This window comes from Rhinopithecus roxellana, chromosome 6, assembly GCF_007565055.1.
Source record: "Rhinopithecus roxellana isolate Shanxi Qingling chromosome 6, ASM756505v1, whole genome shotgun sequence".
Classification (NCBI taxonomy): domain Eukaryota; kingdom Metazoa; phylum Chordata; class Mammalia; order Primates; family Cercopithecidae; genus Rhinopithecus; species Rhinopithecus roxellana.
Genome location: NC_044554.1, coordinates 152,935,561 through 152,954,413, shown reverse-complemented (window position 1 = coordinate 152,954,413; position 18,853 = coordinate 152,935,561). Strand labels below are relative to the sequence as shown.

Here is an 18,853-nt window from a genome sequence, read left to right as displayed (position 1 = left end):
AAATAAGCTAAGCACAGAAAGAACACTACTGCATGATTTCACTTATATGCAGAATCTTAAAAAGTTGATCTCATACAAGCTGAGAGTAGAATGGTGGTTACCAGAAGCTGGTGAGGGTAAGCGAAAGAGGGTATGGGAGAACACTGGTCAACGAGTACAATGTAAAAGTTAAATAGAGGAATAGGTTCTAGTGTTTTATTGCACATCAGGGTGAATATAAATAACAATAGTGTATTATATATTTCAAAATAACTAGAAGAGAGTATTTTAAATGTTCTCACCACACAGAAATGATAAATGTTTAAGATGATGGATATTCTAACTACCCTGATTTGAGCATTACATAATATACACATGTATCAAAACATCATATTGTACCACATAAATATGTACAATTATTATGGCTCAATTAAAAATAAAATAAGATTTTAGAAAAGTTAAGAAAGGAGTATTATGAACAATCTTATGCTCACGGATTTTATAACCTAGTTAAGATGGACCAATTCCTTGAAAGATATAGTCTACTATAACTCATACAGGGAGAAACAGGCAATCTAAACACTGTTAATTGTATTAAAAGAATTAATTATTGAATAAACTTCCAAAACAGAAAGCATCAAACCCAGGTGGGTTCACTGGAGTATTCTACCAAACATTTAGGAAAAAAAAACTACACAAAATCTCTACAATTGTATCGAGAATATAGAAGCAGAGGCAATATTTTCTAATTCATTGTCTTAGGTCAGCATTATACTAATACCAAAACCAGACAAAAATATTGCAAGAAAAAAACACACATCAATATATCTGATGAATATAGATGCAAAATTTCTCAACAAATATTAGCAAGTTAATCCACCAATTTATAAAAATAATTGTACAGAAATAATTATGAGATAAGCCTGGGCAACATAGCGAGACCCTGTAACCACAATAAATACAAAAATTAGCCAAGCATGGTGGTGCATACCTGTACTCACAGCTACTTGAGAGATTGAGGCAGAAGGAGCCCAGGGGTTAGAGGCTACAGTGAGCTATGATTGTGCCACTGCACTCCAGCCTGGGTGACAGAGTGAGACCCTATTTCTTAAAAAAAGAAAAAAGAATTATACACCACAAACAAGTAAGGCTTATCCCAAAAAAGTAAGACTAGTTCAACATTGGATATCAGTTAATGTAACCCATTATATCAAAGGCTAAAGAAGAAAAGTCACAAGATTATATCAACAGATTTTTAAAAAGTGTTTAACAAAATACAACAGATATTCATGATTTAAAAAAAAAAAATCAGTAAACTAGGAATAGAAAGTAACTTCCTCAACTTGAAAAATAACATCTACTAAAGAGCCTTCATGTGACATCATATTTAATAGTGAGAAACTATGAGCTTTCTTCCTAAGATCAGGAACAAAACAAGGATTTCCCTCTCACATTCCTTTTCAACATTGTACAGTAAGTCCTAGCTAGTGCAATGAGACAATAAAGGAAATAAAAGATATACTAACTGGAGGAGAGAAATAAAATGTTGCAGATAACATGATTGTCTATGTAGAAAATCCAAAATAGTTGACCAAAAAACTCTCCCAGAACTAATAGGCAATTAAAGCAAGATTACAGAATATGTTAATATACAAAAGTTCATTGCTTTCCTATATAACAGCAATAAACAAGTATAATTTGATATTAAAAACAATATTACTGCATTAGCACCCACCAAAATGAAACAATTAGGTATAAATTTAATAAAATATGCACAAGATCTACACAAGGAAAACTACAAAACTTGAATGAAAGTAATTGAAGAAAAACTAAATGAAGAGTTATTCCATGTATACATAGGAAGATTCAATATTGTTAAGGTGTCAGATCTTCTCAACTTACTCTATAGATTCAACACAGTCCCAGTCAGTAACCCAGCAAGTTATTCTGTGGATATCAACAAACTGATTCTAAACTTTACATGAAAGACAAAAGATGCAGAATGGTCAGCATAATATTGAAGGTGAAGAACAAATTTGAAGGACTGATACTTCCCAAAGTCAATATTTACTATAAAGCTACAGTAATTAAGACAGTGTGTCATTAGTGAAAGAACCAACAGGTCAATGCAACAGAATAGCAAGCCCAGAAATAGACGGGCATAAATATAGTCTACTGATATTTACAAAAAAGGAAAATACAACGGAGAAAAGGTCATAATTTTTTTTTTTTTTTTTTTTTTTTTTTGAGACAGAGTCTCGCTCTGTCGCCCAGGCTGGAGTGCAGTGGCCGGATCTCAGCTCACTGCAAGCTCCGCCTCCCGGGTTTACACCATTCTCCTGCCTCAGCCTCCCGAGTAGCTGGGACTACAGGCGCCCGCCACCTCACCCGGCTAGTTTTTTGTATTTTTTAGTAGAGACGGGGTTTCACCATGTTAGCCAGGATGGTCTCGATCTCCTGACCTCGTGATCCGCCCGTCTCGGCCTCCCAAAGTGCTGGGATTACAGGCTTGAGCCAACGCGCCCGGCCAAAACGTCATAATTTTAACAAATGGTGCTGAAAGAAGAAGATATCCACACGCATAATAATAAATCTAAACACAGATCTTGTATCTATGACAAAAACGAACACAAAAGAAAAACCTACATGACCTTGAGTATGGTGATGACATTTTAGATACAACACCAAAGGCATAATCCATGAAAAAAAGAACTGATAAGCTGTAATTTACTAAAATTAAAATTAAAAATTTCTGCTCTGCAAAAGGCAAATGAGAAGCAAACCACAGACTAAAGAGAACACACTTGCAAAATGCATATGTGATAAAAGATTGTTATTCAAAATATACAGAAGAGCTGTTAAAGCACAACAATAGGCAAATGAACAATCTGGTTTTAAAATGGACAAAAGAACAGACAACTCACCAAAAAATTGTACAAAAGTCAAATAAGTAAAATGAAAAGATGCTCATGTACTTGTGAACATCTTTGTTATTAGGGAATTGCAAACTCAAACAACAATGATATAGCACTGCACATTTATTGTAACAATCAAAACCTAAAACATTAGCAACACAAAATGCTATTGAGAATGTGAAGCAACAGGAACTTTCACTCATTGCTAGTGGGAATACAAAATAGCACAGCCACTTCAGCGACTGTTTAGCGGTTTATTCCAAAATTATAGTCTTACCATGCATTCCAACAATTGTGCTCCTTGGTATTTGCCCAAATAAGTTGAAAACATACATTCCCACAAAAACCTGCAAACAAACGTTTATAGCATGTTTATTCATGTTTTCCAAACTTGGAAGCAACCAAGATGTCCTTTGGTAGGTAAATGGAGAAATAAGCTGTGGTACAACCATACAACGAAATACTGTTCGGTGCTAAAAAGAAATGAGCTGTTAAGCTTCTTTAAAGTTTACGTGCCTCATGCAAAGACATGGAAGAACCTTAAATGCATATTAGTAAGTAAAAGTGACAGTCTGAGAAGCTACATACTGTAGATTCCAACTTTATGACATTCTGGAAAAGGCAAAACTCTGGAGAAAGTGAAAACATTAGTGGTTGCCAGGGGTTGGGGAGAGGGAGGCAGAGCACACAGGGGGAACAAGGGGCAGGAGAACTACTCTGTACGATACTATAACAGTGGACACATGTCTATACATTTATCAGAATACGATGTATAACACCAAGAGTGAATCCTAATGTAAACTATGAACTTTGGGTGATAATGATGTATCAATGTAGGTTCATCCACTATAACAAACATACCACTCTTGCGTGGAAGTGTGATGGTGTGTATGGGGGGCATACACAAAGGGGGTTTATGGGAAATCTGTGCCTTCTGCTCAATTACGTTATTAACCTAAAAGTGTTCTAATAAAATGTACTTTTAGAAATGTAATAGAATTCCCAGGAACTGTGGGACAATTACACAAAGTATAGCAGACACACATAACAGAAATACCAAAAAAGAAAAGAGCAGAAGTATTTGAAGCAATAACAGATGAAAAATTTTCAAACTTAATGGCAAACACCAATCCACAGATCCAGGAAGCTCAGAGAACACCAAAGCAAAATAAATGTCACAAAAAATGTACCTCTAGGCATATCATATTCAAACTGCAGAAAACCAAAAACAAAGATAGATAAAATCCTGACAGAAGTTGAGGGGGAAACTTACCTATACATAAACAATAGTAAGAATTTCCTCTGACTTATCAGAAATCAGGCAAGTAAGAAGATAGTATAATAAAATATTTAAAGTGCGAAAAGAATAAAAATCCCCCCGACCTAGAATTTTCTATCAAGTGAAATTATTCTTCAAAAGTGAAGAAGAAATAAAAACTTTCTCAGACATACAAAAACAGGAAATTTCTCATAAGTAAACTTTTCTTACAAAAAATGCTAAAAGAAGTTCTTCAGATAAAGGGGAAAATGATAAAATAACAAACACAAATCAATATAAAGAAAGGAAGAGCAATCGAGAAGGAATAAATGAAGGAAAAACAAAAGCTATTTTTCTTACTCTTCATTGATCTGTAAACAGCTGCTCAACACAAAAATTGCAATAATGCATTGGTAATCATACTTATGGATAAGTGAACTGAATGACAATATTAAAAGAGATGCAGCCCAGGTGTTGTGGCCCATGCTTGTAATCCCAGAATTTTGGGAGGCCGAGTCAGGCGGATCACTTGAGGTCTGAAGTTCGTGACCAGCCTGGCCAACATGGTGAAACCCTGTGTCTACTAAAAATACAAAAATAGGCCAGACGTGGTGGCACGCACCTGTAATCCCAGCTATTTGGGAGGCTGAGGCAGGAGAACTGCTTGAACCCGGAAGGTGAAGGTTGCAGTGATCCGAGATCACACCACTGCACTCCAGCCTGGGTGACAGAGTAAGACTCTGTCTCAAAAAAAAAAAAAAAAAAAAAGGGAGAGGGGTGGGGTGAATGCAAAGAGAAATACAATTCAGCTAAACAACCGTCAGTTAAAATGAACTGAACTATTAATTGAATGGATCTAATTGGCATGTATAGAATACTTCATCCAGTAATAGCAGAATATACCTTCTTGTCAAACTTATATGGGATTTCCATCAAGCAAAACTGCATATGGGCCATAAAACACATTTTAACAATGTAAAAAAAATAGAAATTACACAAAGTATGCTCTCAGACCATACAAAATAGAACTAAAAATCAGTAACAGAAGGATAGCTGAAAATTTTCAAACTGTTTGGAGATTGAACAACACACTTCTAAGTAACACGTGAATTGAAGAAGATATCTCAAGAAATATTTTCAAATAAATGAAAACATAACATCATAATTTGTAGGATGCAGTGAAAGCAGTTCTTTAAGGGAAATTTGTAACACTGAATGGATGTATTAGAAAAGAAAAAATATGTGATATTAATAATCTAATCTTATGCCTTAGGAAACTAGAGAAAGAAATGTAAGCCTAAAGCAAGCAGAATAAAAGAAATGATAAAAATGAGAGCATAAATTATTAAAGCGAAGTAGTTTTTTTTTTTTTTTTTTTTTTTTTTTTTTTTTTTTTGAGATGGAGTCTTGCTCTGTCGCCCAGGCTGGAGTGCAGTGGCGCCATCTCAGCTCACTGCAAGCTCCGCCTCCCGGGTTCCCGCCATTCTCCTGCCTCAGCCTCCTGAGTAGCTGGGACTACAGGCACCCGCCACTGCGCCCGGCTAGTTTTTTGTATTTTCAGTAGAGACGGGGTTTCATCGTGTTAGCCAGGATGGTCTCGATCTCCTGACCTTGTGATATGCCTGCCTCAGCCTCCCAAAGTGCTGGCATTACAGGCGTGAGCCACTGCACCCAGCCTGAAGTAGATTTTAAATTTTCTCTGCAGAATAATTTTGTGAGGTAATGAATATGTTAATTAGCTTAACTGAGCCATTCCACATGTATACATATATTAACACATCATGTTATACTCCATAAACGTATACTATTTTGTTTTTCAATTTAAAAATTAATTAAAATCAGAAAAAAATAATTATTAAATTTAAAACAGGAATTCAGTACTGAAAATCAATGAAACCAAAAGTTGTCTCTTTTAAAAGATAATAAAATTGATAAATTTCTAGCCAGGAAAATCAAGAAAACAAGAGGGAAGCCATGAATTACTAACATCAGAAATGAAAGAGGGGTCATCACTACTGATTCTGTGGACATTAAAAGAATGATAAATAAATATTATAAACAACTCTATGCCCACAAATTTGATAGCTTAGATGAAATGATCCTATTCCTTGAAAAGCACAATCTGCCAAAACTCACATAAAGAGAAATAATTTTAATAGGTCTATACATACTAAAGAAACTGAATTAATAATTAATAATCTTCCACAAAAGAAAACACCAGGCCCAGATGGGTTCATTACTGAATTCTTTCAATAATTTAAGAAAAAAATGATAATAATTATCTGCAGTCTTCTCTAGAAAACAGACGAAAAGCGAACCGTTCCTAACTCATATACTTGCTGACTTGTTCCATGAGGCCAAAATTGCCCTAATTCTAAAACCAATGACATTAAAAGAAAGGAAAGCTACAGAACAATATCCCTCATGAACATAAATGCAAAAATTCTCAACAAATATTAGCAACTTAAATTTTTGTTTAAAGGTATAATCATGTATAGAAAGAATTATAGTCCATGGCCAAGCGAGATTTATTCCAGGCATGAAAATCTGGTTAAATATTTAAAAATCAATTAATGTAATCTATCACACAAACAAGATAAAGAAGGAAAATTATGTGATTTTTCCATCAATGGACACAGGAAAAGCATTTAACAAAATTAAACATCCATTTATAATAAAAACTGAGCAAATTGGAAATAGAGAGAAACTGCCTCAACTTGATTAACAGCATCTACAAAAACCGTATAGTTAACCTCATATTTAATGGAGAGAAATTAGGTGCTTTTGTCCTAAGACTGGGAAAAAGCTTAAGATGTCCTCTCTCGCCACTCTCATTCAACACTGAACTAGATGTCTTAGATAATTTAACAGGACAAGAAAAGGAAATAAAAAGTTTATACATTGGAAAAGGTGAAATAAAAGTCTTTGTTAATAAATTCGTAATTGTCTATGTCAAAATCTGAAAGAATAGAAAAAAAAAAAAAAGAAGAAACTTCTTGACCTAGTAGGCAAAAATGGCAACATTGCAGAATAGAAGGTTGACATACAAAAGTCAGTTGTTTTTTCCCGCAATTACCAAGTTGAGATTGAAATTAAAAACACAATACCATTTATATGAACACCAAAAAATAAAACTTAGGTGTAAATCTAACAAAGTATATACAAGATCTATTGAAGAAGACTACAAAACTGATGGAAAAAAGCAAATATCTAAATAAATGAAGAGATGTTCCATGTTCATGAATAGGAAGACTTAATATTGTTAAGATGTTTATTCTGCCCAACATAATCTATAAATTCAATACAATTCCAATCAAAGTCCCAACAAGATATTTTATGGATATAGACAAACTCTAAAATCATATGGAAAGGCAAAAGACACATAAAAACCAATGCAATAATAAAGAAAAAGAGCAAATTTGAACAACCAACACTACCTGATTTTAAGACTTACTATAAAGCTCCATAATCAATACAGCATGGTATTGGTAAAAGAATTGACAAGTAGCTCAATGAAACAGAACAGAGAGCCCAGAAATAGACATACAAAAAGATAGTCAACTAGTCTTTGACGAAGGAACAAAGGCATTGAGAGACAGACTTTTCAAGAATGGTTGTCTTACTTGAAAGAGTAGCTGAATATCCACATGAAAAAAAAAAAAAAGAACTTCACATAGACCTTATGCCTTTCACAAAAACCAACTCAGTTTAGATTATAGATATAATATAATGCTCAATACTATTATATAAAACTACTAGAAGATAACATAGGAGAAGATTTAAGGGAACTAGCATTTGTCAATGAATTTTTAGATACAATACCAGGAACATAATCCATGAAAAATGATTGAAATGTTGGACGTTATGAAAATTTTAAATTTTGCAAAGGACACTGTTTAAGAGAATGAAAAGCCAACCCTCAGAATGGGAGAAAATATCTGCAGAATATATATTTCATAAAGGATTTGTATCCAAATATGTACAAAGAACTCTTAAAACTCAACAATAAGAAAACAAACAACTGATTTTAAAAATGGGCAAAAGATCTGAATAAACACTTCACCAAGAAGATGGCAAGTAAATATAGAGAAAGAAGTTCAAAATCATATGCCATTATGGAATTGCAAATTAAAAGAACGAGATAACACTACACATCTATTAGATAATCACTAAAATTCAAAAAACTGAAAATACCAATGGAAGATGAGGATGAATATTAATAGTAACTTTCATTCATTGCTCCTGGGAATTCAAAATGGTACAGTCACTTTGGAAGATAATTTAGCAGTTTCTCACAGAACTAAACATGGTCTTACCATACAAACCAGTAATTGTAAGGCTAGGTATTTACTCAATTGAGTTGACAACTTATGTCCACACAAGAATGTTTATAGCAGTTTTATTCATAATCATCAAAAACTGGAAGCAAACAAGATGTTCCTCAAAGCTGAATGGATAAACTGTGGTACATCCATCAAATGAGATATTATTCAGTGATATAACAAAATGCGCTATCCAGCCATGAAAAGACATGGAGGAATCTTAAAAGCCCATTGCTAAGTGAAAGAAGCCAGTCTGAAAAAGCTACATACTAAACGATTCAACTGTATTACATTCTCAAAAAGGCACGACTATAGAAGAGTAAGAAACCAGTGTTGCCAGAGATTTGGAGGAGGAAAGAAATGAATAGATAAAAGATACAACACAGGATGGCAATAGAATATTCACAAACTTATATGTAACAAGTAACATAACACTAAATATATAATGAAACTGAATGGATTTTTAGGACAGTGAAACTCTTCTGATACATAATGGTGGATACATAATATTATGCAATTGTCAAAACCCATAGAACTGTCCAACACAGAGTGAACCTTAATATAAACAATGGACTTTAGTTAATAATATATCCATATTGGTTCATCAGTTTTAACAAATGAACTACAAGATGTTAATGACAAGGAAAAGTATATAGATGGGAGGTAGTCATAGGGAAACTCTGTGTTTTTTGCAATTTTTTGTAAATATAAAATTGTTCTGAAAAATAAGTCTATTTTCTTAAAGTCAGTCCAGGGATCCTCCTTTATATAAATCCAATCTGGCATTTTTCTAAGTAAAATTTCTCTGTTTCCAGCATTTAAGTCTCACTTCTCTGTGCAAGATTTTCTTTAGTTTTATATTTCCTAGGTCATTTCTGTCAGAATTAAGGGGTGGGGTAGTGAGAATTCAGACATATGTCCTCGAGCTGCCATCTGTTCTCCGAATGGTATCCCATATGTTGTTGGTGTGTAGAGTTTTCATTGTTGACATTTATGAATTGACTATAATTGTACTTTGATTTCCTTCTTGACTCGAGTTAATTATGAGGGTGTTTAAATTTCCAAGTGGTTTTTTTTTTTTTTTTTTAAGCATGTTACTAATTTCTGCTTCATTGCTCATTGTTTTAAATATGTGATTTGCGTAAGTCCTACTTTTAGAGCTATTGAGAGGGTTTGTTTTCTTGGTAGTTTAGTATATTGCCAATTTTTGAAATGTCCAGATATTTTACAGCGATGTATATTATTCTTATGTTATGAAGTCTATTTTTTCTCTCTCTATATTTTTGTTTATTCTTCTGTAAAACTTTGAACAGTTTCATTATATATTTAGTGTTATGTTACTTGTTACATATAAGTTTGTGAATATTCTATTGCCATCATGTGTTGTATCTTTTATCAATATAAACAATCCTTTATCACATGAAATGCTGTTTGCTTTGAATTTAATTTGTCTAATAGCAGTGTTGTAATGAACGCCTTCTTTAATTTTTACTTGCTTGATATACCTTTGGCCATCCCTCTATTTCCACACTTAGATATCTAAGTGATGTAGTTTTAAATTTTTCTCTTTTAAACAGTATAGAATTGGATCTTAAGGAAGTTTTTTTTTTTTTTTTTTTTTTTTTTTTCTTGAGGCGGAGTCTCGCTCTGTCACCCAGGCTGGAGTGCAGTGGCCAGATCTCAGCTCACTGCAAGCTCCGCCTCCCGGGTTCAAGCCATTCTCCTGCCTCAGCCTCCCGAGTAGCTGGGACTACAGGCGCCCGCCACCTCGCCCGGCTAGTTTTTTGTATTTTTTAGTCGAGACGGGGTTTCACCATGTTAGCCAGGATGGTCTCGATCTCCTGACCTCATGATCCGCCCGTCTCGGCCTCCCAAAGTGCTGGGATTACAGGCTTGAGCCACCGCGCCCGGCCGGGAAGTTTTAAAACAAGTTATTTTCTTAATGAAAGAGCTTAAGTCATTCACATGTATTGTGACAGATAGTGTTTTGGTTTGGTGCTATTTCAGCTTCCTCAGTTTAGTCTTTCTATATTAAGGGGTTTTTGTTTGTTTGTTTTTTGCTATTTACTTGTTTTTTCTTTTTATTTGATTATCATTTGTGATAGGCTTGGAAAAAGTCCTCCCCACCCCCTACAAAATCCATATCCTAATCCCTGGAACCTGTGATGTTACCTTATATAAGAAAAGGGAACTTTGCAAATGTAATTAAGTTAAAGATCTTAAAACCGGGAGATTATTCTGGTTTATCCCAGTGAGTCGCAAATGCAATCATAAGAGGGAGGCAGAAGGGTGTGTGACACACAGACAGAAGAGGAAAAGGCAGAGCTTGGGCTGATATGGTCACAAGCCAAAGACTGTTGGCAGTCACCTGAAGCCAGAAGAGGCAAGGGACAGATTCTCCCCTAGAGTCTCTGGAGGAATCATGGCCTTGCCAAACTTTTATTTTTGCCCAGTAGAACTGATTTTGGACTTCTGGTCTCCAGAGCTGTGCAAGAATAAATTTATGTTGTTTTAAGCCATCAAGTTTGTAGTAATTTGTTATAGCCACCATAGGAAGCTAATTAAAATTTCTTCATTTTTATTTCACTCTATCATAGCTTATCTTTAATTTTTAGCTTTAATATATCTCTATCAAGGTAAAAAACAAAAGAGATACCCAAAATACATAACAAAATTGAACATGATGTCTTTTGTACTCTGTCCCTCACTCAACTCCCTTAAGTTTTTCCTAAAATGTTTCATAATCATATTTATAACTATTTTGTAAGCATTTCATGTGTTTCTAACTTCATTGCTTACCATAGTTGTTATTATTCTATGCTCTTTCCTCTTCTTGAATTTTTATTTTTGATTCAATTCTCAATTAGCTGAAGTATGCCAGGAAGAGTATATAATGTTATATTTTCTTCCTTCTTATATATCTGAGAAAATTGTTCTGTGCCTTGGCACAGAAATTATATTTACAAAGTTCTTGGATCATAATTTTTTTCAAAACTCTGAACATGTTGTTTTACTATTTTCTGGCATTAAGTTTTGTGGGAAAGAGGCATGATAATTTAAGATGCATTTCTTTTAGGTAAGCTTCAATTTTTTTTACCCTGCCTTAAATGCCTGAAGATGGTTAATCTCTGAAATTAATACCCTTTTGATTGTATCTCAAAGTCGGCATCTTTTTATCAACATTGACTGCTCTTCTGGACACTCTTGTGTGTGGCTTTTCCTTTTGCTCCAGATTCTGAACTGTGCCTGTCACCTCCCTCAAGACAGCCGCAGAGCCCCAAGATCTTTATAACCTTCTCACCATGATGTTCCACCCCACAGGGTTCTGCCATTGTGTGCTTTCTTTTTCATCCTTCTCTGATGCCACCTCCTCTTCTGTTTGTAGCCAGCCTTAATAATTCTAAATTCATGGATCACAGGTAGAAACCCCAGTTTTGTCTAAGTAGATGATCGATTTTTTTTTCTTAAACCTAGTCATTCATTTTTCTCTTTCTCTATTTATCACTTTTTTCCAATAAATAATTTTTTCTTATAGTTTTCAGGGGAGCCTTCAATTTCTTTTTTTTTAACCTTTTTTCTAACTTTTATTTTAAGTTCAGGGGTGCATGTGTAGGTTTGTTACACAGGTAAACTTGTGTCATGAGGGTTTGTTGTACAGATTATTTCATCATCCAGGTATTAAGCTTCATACTCATTAGTCATTTTTCCTGATCCTCTCCCTCCCCCCACCCTACACCCTCCTATAGGCCCCAGTGTGTGTTTTTCCTCTCTATGTATCATGTGTTCTCATCATTTAGCTTCCACTTATAAGTGAGAATATGCAGTATTTTGTTTTCTGTTCCTGCTGAACCCCCGCCATCCATGTCCATCCATGTCCATCCATGTCCCTGCAAAGCACATTATCTCATTCTTTCTTATAAGCCTTGAATTTCTAATCATTCCTCAGAACCTCCTCCCTATGGTGCCTTTCACAACATTAATGCTCAGATGCGTTGTGGAAATAACAAACAATAAAGAACAACAATGTACTTAATTGTTATTTGTCTGATCCAGAGAAAGAACAAAAACGCATGAATTCAGAACAAAGGTAATTGCCAAGAAGAAAGTGAAGTAAATGCTCTCCATTAGACTTCAGTCTACAAGTTACTCTCCTCCTCCCTCTGGATTTGATCTTAATGTTACAAAGCAGAGATACAGCCAAACTCTTGGTAGAAATGAGGCTCCAAGTTACCTGAAAAATGTCCACCTTGATCATCCCTTCAAATATATTGCATTTAATCACATTCTAAATGTGCTCTTCACATAAGAGAAATTAACTTCTTAAATCCCAATTTTCTTTTCTAATTATGCAAAAAAGATTGTACACAGATAATTAAAAGGTGTGGATAAAGTTAATAAAAGAGACAGTGGGAAGGAAGAGGAGACCCAAAGCCTAATGAAGTGGATGAAAAAGGGGAGCTTTCTGATGGTGTCAGTGCTGTTGATGATAAATGATTCAATACCACACATAGGCTCCCTAAAACCGGAACCCTTCTATCATCTCTCAACTCCCACTGATAAAAGGCAATGGAACTTTTGTTTCTAATTATTCTGGAATGTCAATTGTGGCAGAAAAAAATTAGTTTAGCTTTAAAAGTCAATTACAAACAAATGTATCATGCAAATGTCAAGGGCTGATCCTGAAATATGGAGTTTCCAAGAGGCCAAGGGAATAAGTGAGCAAGAAAGAACTGGAAGCATTCTCACTCATCATGGCCAGCAGTACAAATTCTAGCACCAAGGACCAAAATCTGCCTCCTGGTGTGGAGGTGAAAAGAGAGAGTTCCCTGGTCCATCCATCACAGGACATGGGACAAGGGTATGGCTCTCTGCTCGGCCGCCTCAAGCTCAAACTCCTTATAGGAGGGGAAGCACACAGAAGGGTAGGTGCAGGAGCCAGGGCAAGTGTTTTGAACTCCAGCCCCACAGTAGTGTCTGGGGTGGGTGCCTATGACTCTTGAAGCTGCAGTATTATAGTGCTGTTTTAACTCTGCCGCCTGCAGATGGCTTAAGTGGTAACCAGCTCAGTACCCTCTTGGTACTCAGGTCCTTGTCCATAGTCCAGGAAGAGTCAGGTCACATACAGATTTGAAGGATGAATGCAGGAGTTTTAGTGAGTGGTGGAGGTGGTTCTCAGTGGGATGGATGGGGAGCTGGAAGGGGGATGGAGTGGGAAGATGATCTTACCCTGGAGTTTGGCTATCCAGGGCCAATCTCCTCTCTGATTGTCCCCAGCTGAACTCCTCTTGGTGTTCAGACCCTCCTCTTCTCTCCTTCTCTGTCATGGCATTCTGCCATTCATCTGCTCATCTCCTCCTGGAGTCTGGGATTTGGGGTTTATATGGGTACAGGATAAGGGGCATGTGGCTGGCCAAAAGGCAACTTTTGGGGCACAAAAACAGGAATACCTGTTCTTATTTAGGACCACTGGTTTCCAGGCTTGAAGGTGGGGTTTTTGCTGGGAAACTGCCCTCTTCCACCCAGTATTTCCCTTTCGCTTGTCCATATAAGAGAGTTATTTCCCTTCCTAACCCAACACTCACTCCTTCTTTGGTTCACCTCTCAGGTTTCTAAATGACACAAGGTGCTATTCTTTCCATTATGTGCATTTCCTCACCTCTTTGAAGTCATGAGCTTCCTCTCATTTCTGTCTTTAGGTTGTGCTGCTCTACGCCTCTACCTACGTCCTGGTGTCCCTCAGCATAGACAGATACCATGCCATCGTCTACCCCATGAAGTTCCTTCAAGGAGGTAAGCTGGCTTGACCAGGCGCTCTTTCATAAAGAATTGTCCTTGTGTGAGGGTAGGATTGTTTTCACTAATATTTTACTCTTAGTAATAGTGATCTTCCTCCTCTTTCCTTCTCTTTCTTCTCCTCTCTTCATTTTCTTCTTCCACCATTTTCCTCATTTCATGGGTCTGATTGTCCAAAAAGATGTATAAAAGAAAACTTAGATGCCTGAAAAAATGCTGACGGTTCCCATGGACAGCCCAGAGCCACTAAGGAAGGTGGGTGACTGACCCACTTTGTGACCATTTACCTTGATGCTGTTGCTTCCGTCTTTTTCCTCTAGAGCAGTGTTGACATGCATACCTGTCCAAAGAAACAAACTCTCCCACACTAACTTCTCATTTTCCAGAAACAAACACCTTGTCCTCCTTATCCAAAACCATAGAAATAATCAGAAAGACATTTTTAATTGATCATCGTATTGGTAAAAAAACAACAACAAAAAAGGAAACTCTCCTTGATCCAAAAATGGTGAGGGATCCCTAAGAAAAGGAAGCAGATGGGTCAGGGGGAAGGCTGAGACCACACAGCCCACAAAACTCCCAGGAGATGCTGAAGTGGGATGGGAGGCCTTAAGAGCACTTCCTGAACAGACTGCATAAATATGGAGTGCAGGAGAGGAACTGAGGCATCTGACAAGGTGATTTTTGAAGTACAACACAGAGGATTAATCACAGCAAGTTTCCCTGGATTTTAATTAATCACAGCAAGTTTCCCTGGCAGAGTGGGGCCCTGGGGAGCAGTAATGCCCTAGAGGAAGGGTGGGTACATATTCATAAGACTAGCTGCCTACTGCTCTGCCCACAATCAGAGACAACTCTCCTCTGTACACCCTGAAAGCAAATACAAAGCGAGTGTTTAGCAACCTGTCCTCCCTTCCTCCAGATAACTTTGAAAACTGATAAAGAACCTAACAAAAAATCTTGACCACAAAAATGAGGTGCACTCAAATATTATTTAAAAAACGACAAAATCCAAACTGTAGAAAACAGATAATACATTTAAAATCTCATTCCACACAATCTGCATCTAGGGAAGCAAATTTAATAGAAGTAGCAGAATTTTAGGATAAATATAATTAACGTCAACAAGGATCTACAAGAATTAGGGTGAACAGGGTAATTTCATTTACTATTGACAGGGGTATAAGTAAACACATCTTATTGAAATATAAAATGTGCAGCCCTTTGATATGACTTCCTGGTATCTGCTCTAGAGAAACACCCACACGTGTGCATGTATATATATATGTGACATATATCATGGCATTGCCTATAATAGCAGGAATTCATTGCTAACCTTGGTGTGCCTCAGTGGAGGAATGGTTAACTAGTCTATGGAAGAAGTTTCAGTAGCTTATGTTTATTGATTGCATACTAGATGTCATTCATGATTCTAACTGATTTATACATACTAAATATTTTAATATTCATAATATCTCTGTGAGGTGGGCTCTATTATTATCTGCATTTTACAGGTAAGGCAATTTTTGTTCCAAGAGTGAAAATAATTTGCCCAAGGTCACAGCTAGTAAGTGCAGGAGCAGGATTTGAATCCATACAGTTTGGGTCTAGCTCCAGCGCCCTCAAATGCTATATAGCCTGCCTCTCAATGTGGAAGTGGTAGAGTCATGGACAGTAATACACATCAACATGAACATAACCACATTGTATGCTGAGTGACAAAAACAACATGCACAAAAATCCACACAGAATAACTTTAAGTCAAAAACTCAAAACAATGCTAGATACTGTATACCGAAAGATAGAGAGGAGCAGAAAGAGAGAACACACAAAAGAAAACTCTAGGAAAAATAAACAATTATTTGCAAAAATGCACACCAAACTTGCCATCTGACCTCACTTCTAGTTATGGGAGTTAGACCAGTGGTGTGACCACCACAGGAACTTATATGCAAGGCAGTAATTTTTACATGAAGATCAATGTGTTGTGTGCAATTAAAATTAATTTATTTTGATCATGCTTGTTATGCCTACTGTACAGCATAAGACATATGAGTAACAATACTAAATTGTATACTTAAGGATTTGCTAGGGATCTGTTCCAAGATAGTCGAATAGGAACAGCTCCAGTCTGCAGCTCCCAGCATGATCGATGCAGAAGACAGGTGATTTCTGCATTTCCAACTGAGGTGCCTGGTTATTCTCACTGGGACTGGTTGGACAGTGGGTGCAGCCCACAGAGGGTGAGCCAAAGCAGGGCAGGCCATCACCTCATCTGGGAAGCACAAGTGGTAGGGGGGTTTCCCTTTCCTAGCCAAGGGAAGCCGGGACAGACTGCACCTGGAAAAACAAGACGCTCCTGCTAAATACTGCACTTTTCCCAAGGACTTAGCTACTGGCAGACAAGGAGATTCTCTCCCATGCCTGGCTCAGTAGGTCCCATGCCCATGGATTCCTTGCTCACTCCTAACACAGCAGTCTGAGATCGAACTGCGAGGCAGCAGCCTGGCTGAGGGAGGGGTGTCCACCATTGCTGAGGTATGAGTAGGTAAACAAAGCAGCCAGGAAGCTCAAACTGGGTGGAGCCCACCACAGTTCAGCAAGGCCTACTACCTCTATAGGCTCCACCTCTGTGGGCAGGACATAGCTGAACAAAAGGCAGCAGACAGCTTCTGCAGACTTAAACGTCTCCGTCTGACAGCTCTGAAGAGCGCAGTGGTTCTTCCAGCACATTGTTTGAGTTCTGAGAATGGACAGACTGCCTCCTCAAGTGGGTCCCTAACACCTGTGTAGACTAACTGGGAAACACCTCCCAGTAGGGGCCAACAGACACCTCATATAGGCAGGTGCCCCTTTGGGACAAAGCTTCCAGAGGAAGGATCAGGCACCAATATTTGCTGTTCTGCAATATTTGCTGTTCACAGCCTCTGCTGGTGATACCCAGGCAAACAGGGTCTGGAGTGGACCTCCAGCAAACGCTGACAGACCTGCAGCTGAGGGACCCGACTGTTAGAAGGAAAGCGAACAAACAGAAAGGAATAGCACCAACATCAACCAAAAGGACATCTACACCAAAACCCCCTCTGTAGGTCACCAACATCAAAGACCAAAGGTAGACAAAACCACAAAGATGGGAAGAAACCAGAATAGAAAAGCTGAAAATCCTGAAAACCAGAGGGCCTCTTCTCCTCCAAAGGATTGCAGCTCCTCACCAGCAATGGAACAAAGCTGGACTGAGAATGACTTTGACGAGTTGACAGAAGTAGGCTTCAGAAGGTCGGTAATAACAAACTTCTCCGAGCTAAAGGAGCATGTTCAAACCCATCACAAGGAAGCTAAAAACCTTCAAAAAAGGTTAGACAAATGGCTAACTGAATAAACAGTGTAGAGAAGACCTTCAATGACCTGATGGAGCTGAAAACCATGGCACGAGAACTTTGTGATGCATACACAAGCTTCAATAGCTGATTCAATCAAGTGGAAGAAAGGTTGTCAGTGACTGAAGATCAAATTAATGAAATAAAGTGAGAAGACAAGGTTAGAGAGAAAAGAGAAAAAAGAAACAAACAAAGCCTCCAAGAAATATGGGGCTATGTGAAGACTAAATCTATGTCTGATAGGTGTACCTGAAAGTGATCAGGAGAATGGAACAAAGTTGGAAAACACTCTTCAGGATACCATCCAGGAGAACTTCCCCAACATAGCAAACAAGGCCAACATTCAAATTCAGGAAATACAGAGAACACCACAAAGATAATCCTCAAGAATAGCAACCCCAAGACACATAATTGTCAGATTCACCAAGGTTAAAATGAAGGAAAAAATGGTAAGGGCAGCCAGAGAGAAAGGTCAGGTTACCCACAAAGGGAAGCCCATCAGACTAACAGCAGATCTCTTGGCAGAAACCCTACAAGCCAGAAGAGAGTGGGGGCCAACATTCAACATTCTTAAAGAAAAGAATTTTCAACCCAGAATTTCATATCCAGCCAAACTAAGTTTCATAAGTGAAGGAGAAATAAAATCCTTTACAGACAAACAAATGCTGAGAGATTTTGTCACCACCAGGCCTGCCTTACAAGAGCTCCTGAAGGAAGCACTAAACATGGAAAGGAACAACCAGTACCAACCACTGCAAAAACATGCCAATTTGTGAAGACCATTGGTGCTTAGAAGAAACTGCATCAATTAATGGGCAAAATAACCAGCTAACATCATAATGACAGGATCAAATTCACACATAACAATATTAGCCTTAAATGTAAATGTGCTAAATGCTACAATTAAAAGACACAGACTGGCAAAGTGGATAAAGAGTCAAGACCCATCAGTGTGCTGTATTCAGGAGACCCATCTCATGTGCAGAGATACACATAGGCTCAAAATAAAGGGATGTAGGAGGATCTACCATGAAAATGGAAAGCAAAAAAAAAGCAGGTGTTGCAATCCTAGTCTCTGATGAAACAGACTTTAAACCAACAAAGATCAAAAGAGACAAAGAAGGCCGTTTCTTAATGGTAAAAGGATCAATTCAACAAGAAGAGCTAACTAACCTAAATATACATGCACCCAATACAGGAGCACCCAGG

General features: G+C 37.2%; 1 protein-coding gene and 1 long non-coding RNA gene across 7 annotated transcripts in view; one reads left to right on the top strand and one right to left on the bottom strand.

Moving 5' to 3' along the window:
* Window positions 1-18,853, top strand: part of NPSR1 (neuropeptide S receptor 1) — a 234,901-nt gene that overhangs the window by 153,481 nt on the left and 62,567 nt on the right. For 4 of the 6 annotated variants that reach the window (XM_030932653.1, XM_030932651.1, XM_030932652.1 and 1 more), the window contains exon 4: window positions 14,171-14,264. The exons of the other annotated variants lie outside the window; for them this stretch is intronic. In XM_030932653.1, the coding sequence (XP_030788513.1) occupies window positions 14,171-14,264 (94 nt within the window). The remainder of the gene's footprint in view (window positions 1-14,170; window positions 14,265-18,853) is intronic. 6 annotated transcript variants of the gene reach the window in all.
* Window positions 1-18,853, bottom strand: part of LOC115898285 — a 137,477-nt gene that overhangs the window by 113,062 nt on the left and 5,562 nt on the right. The gene's annotated exons all lie outside the window — the stretch shown is intronic.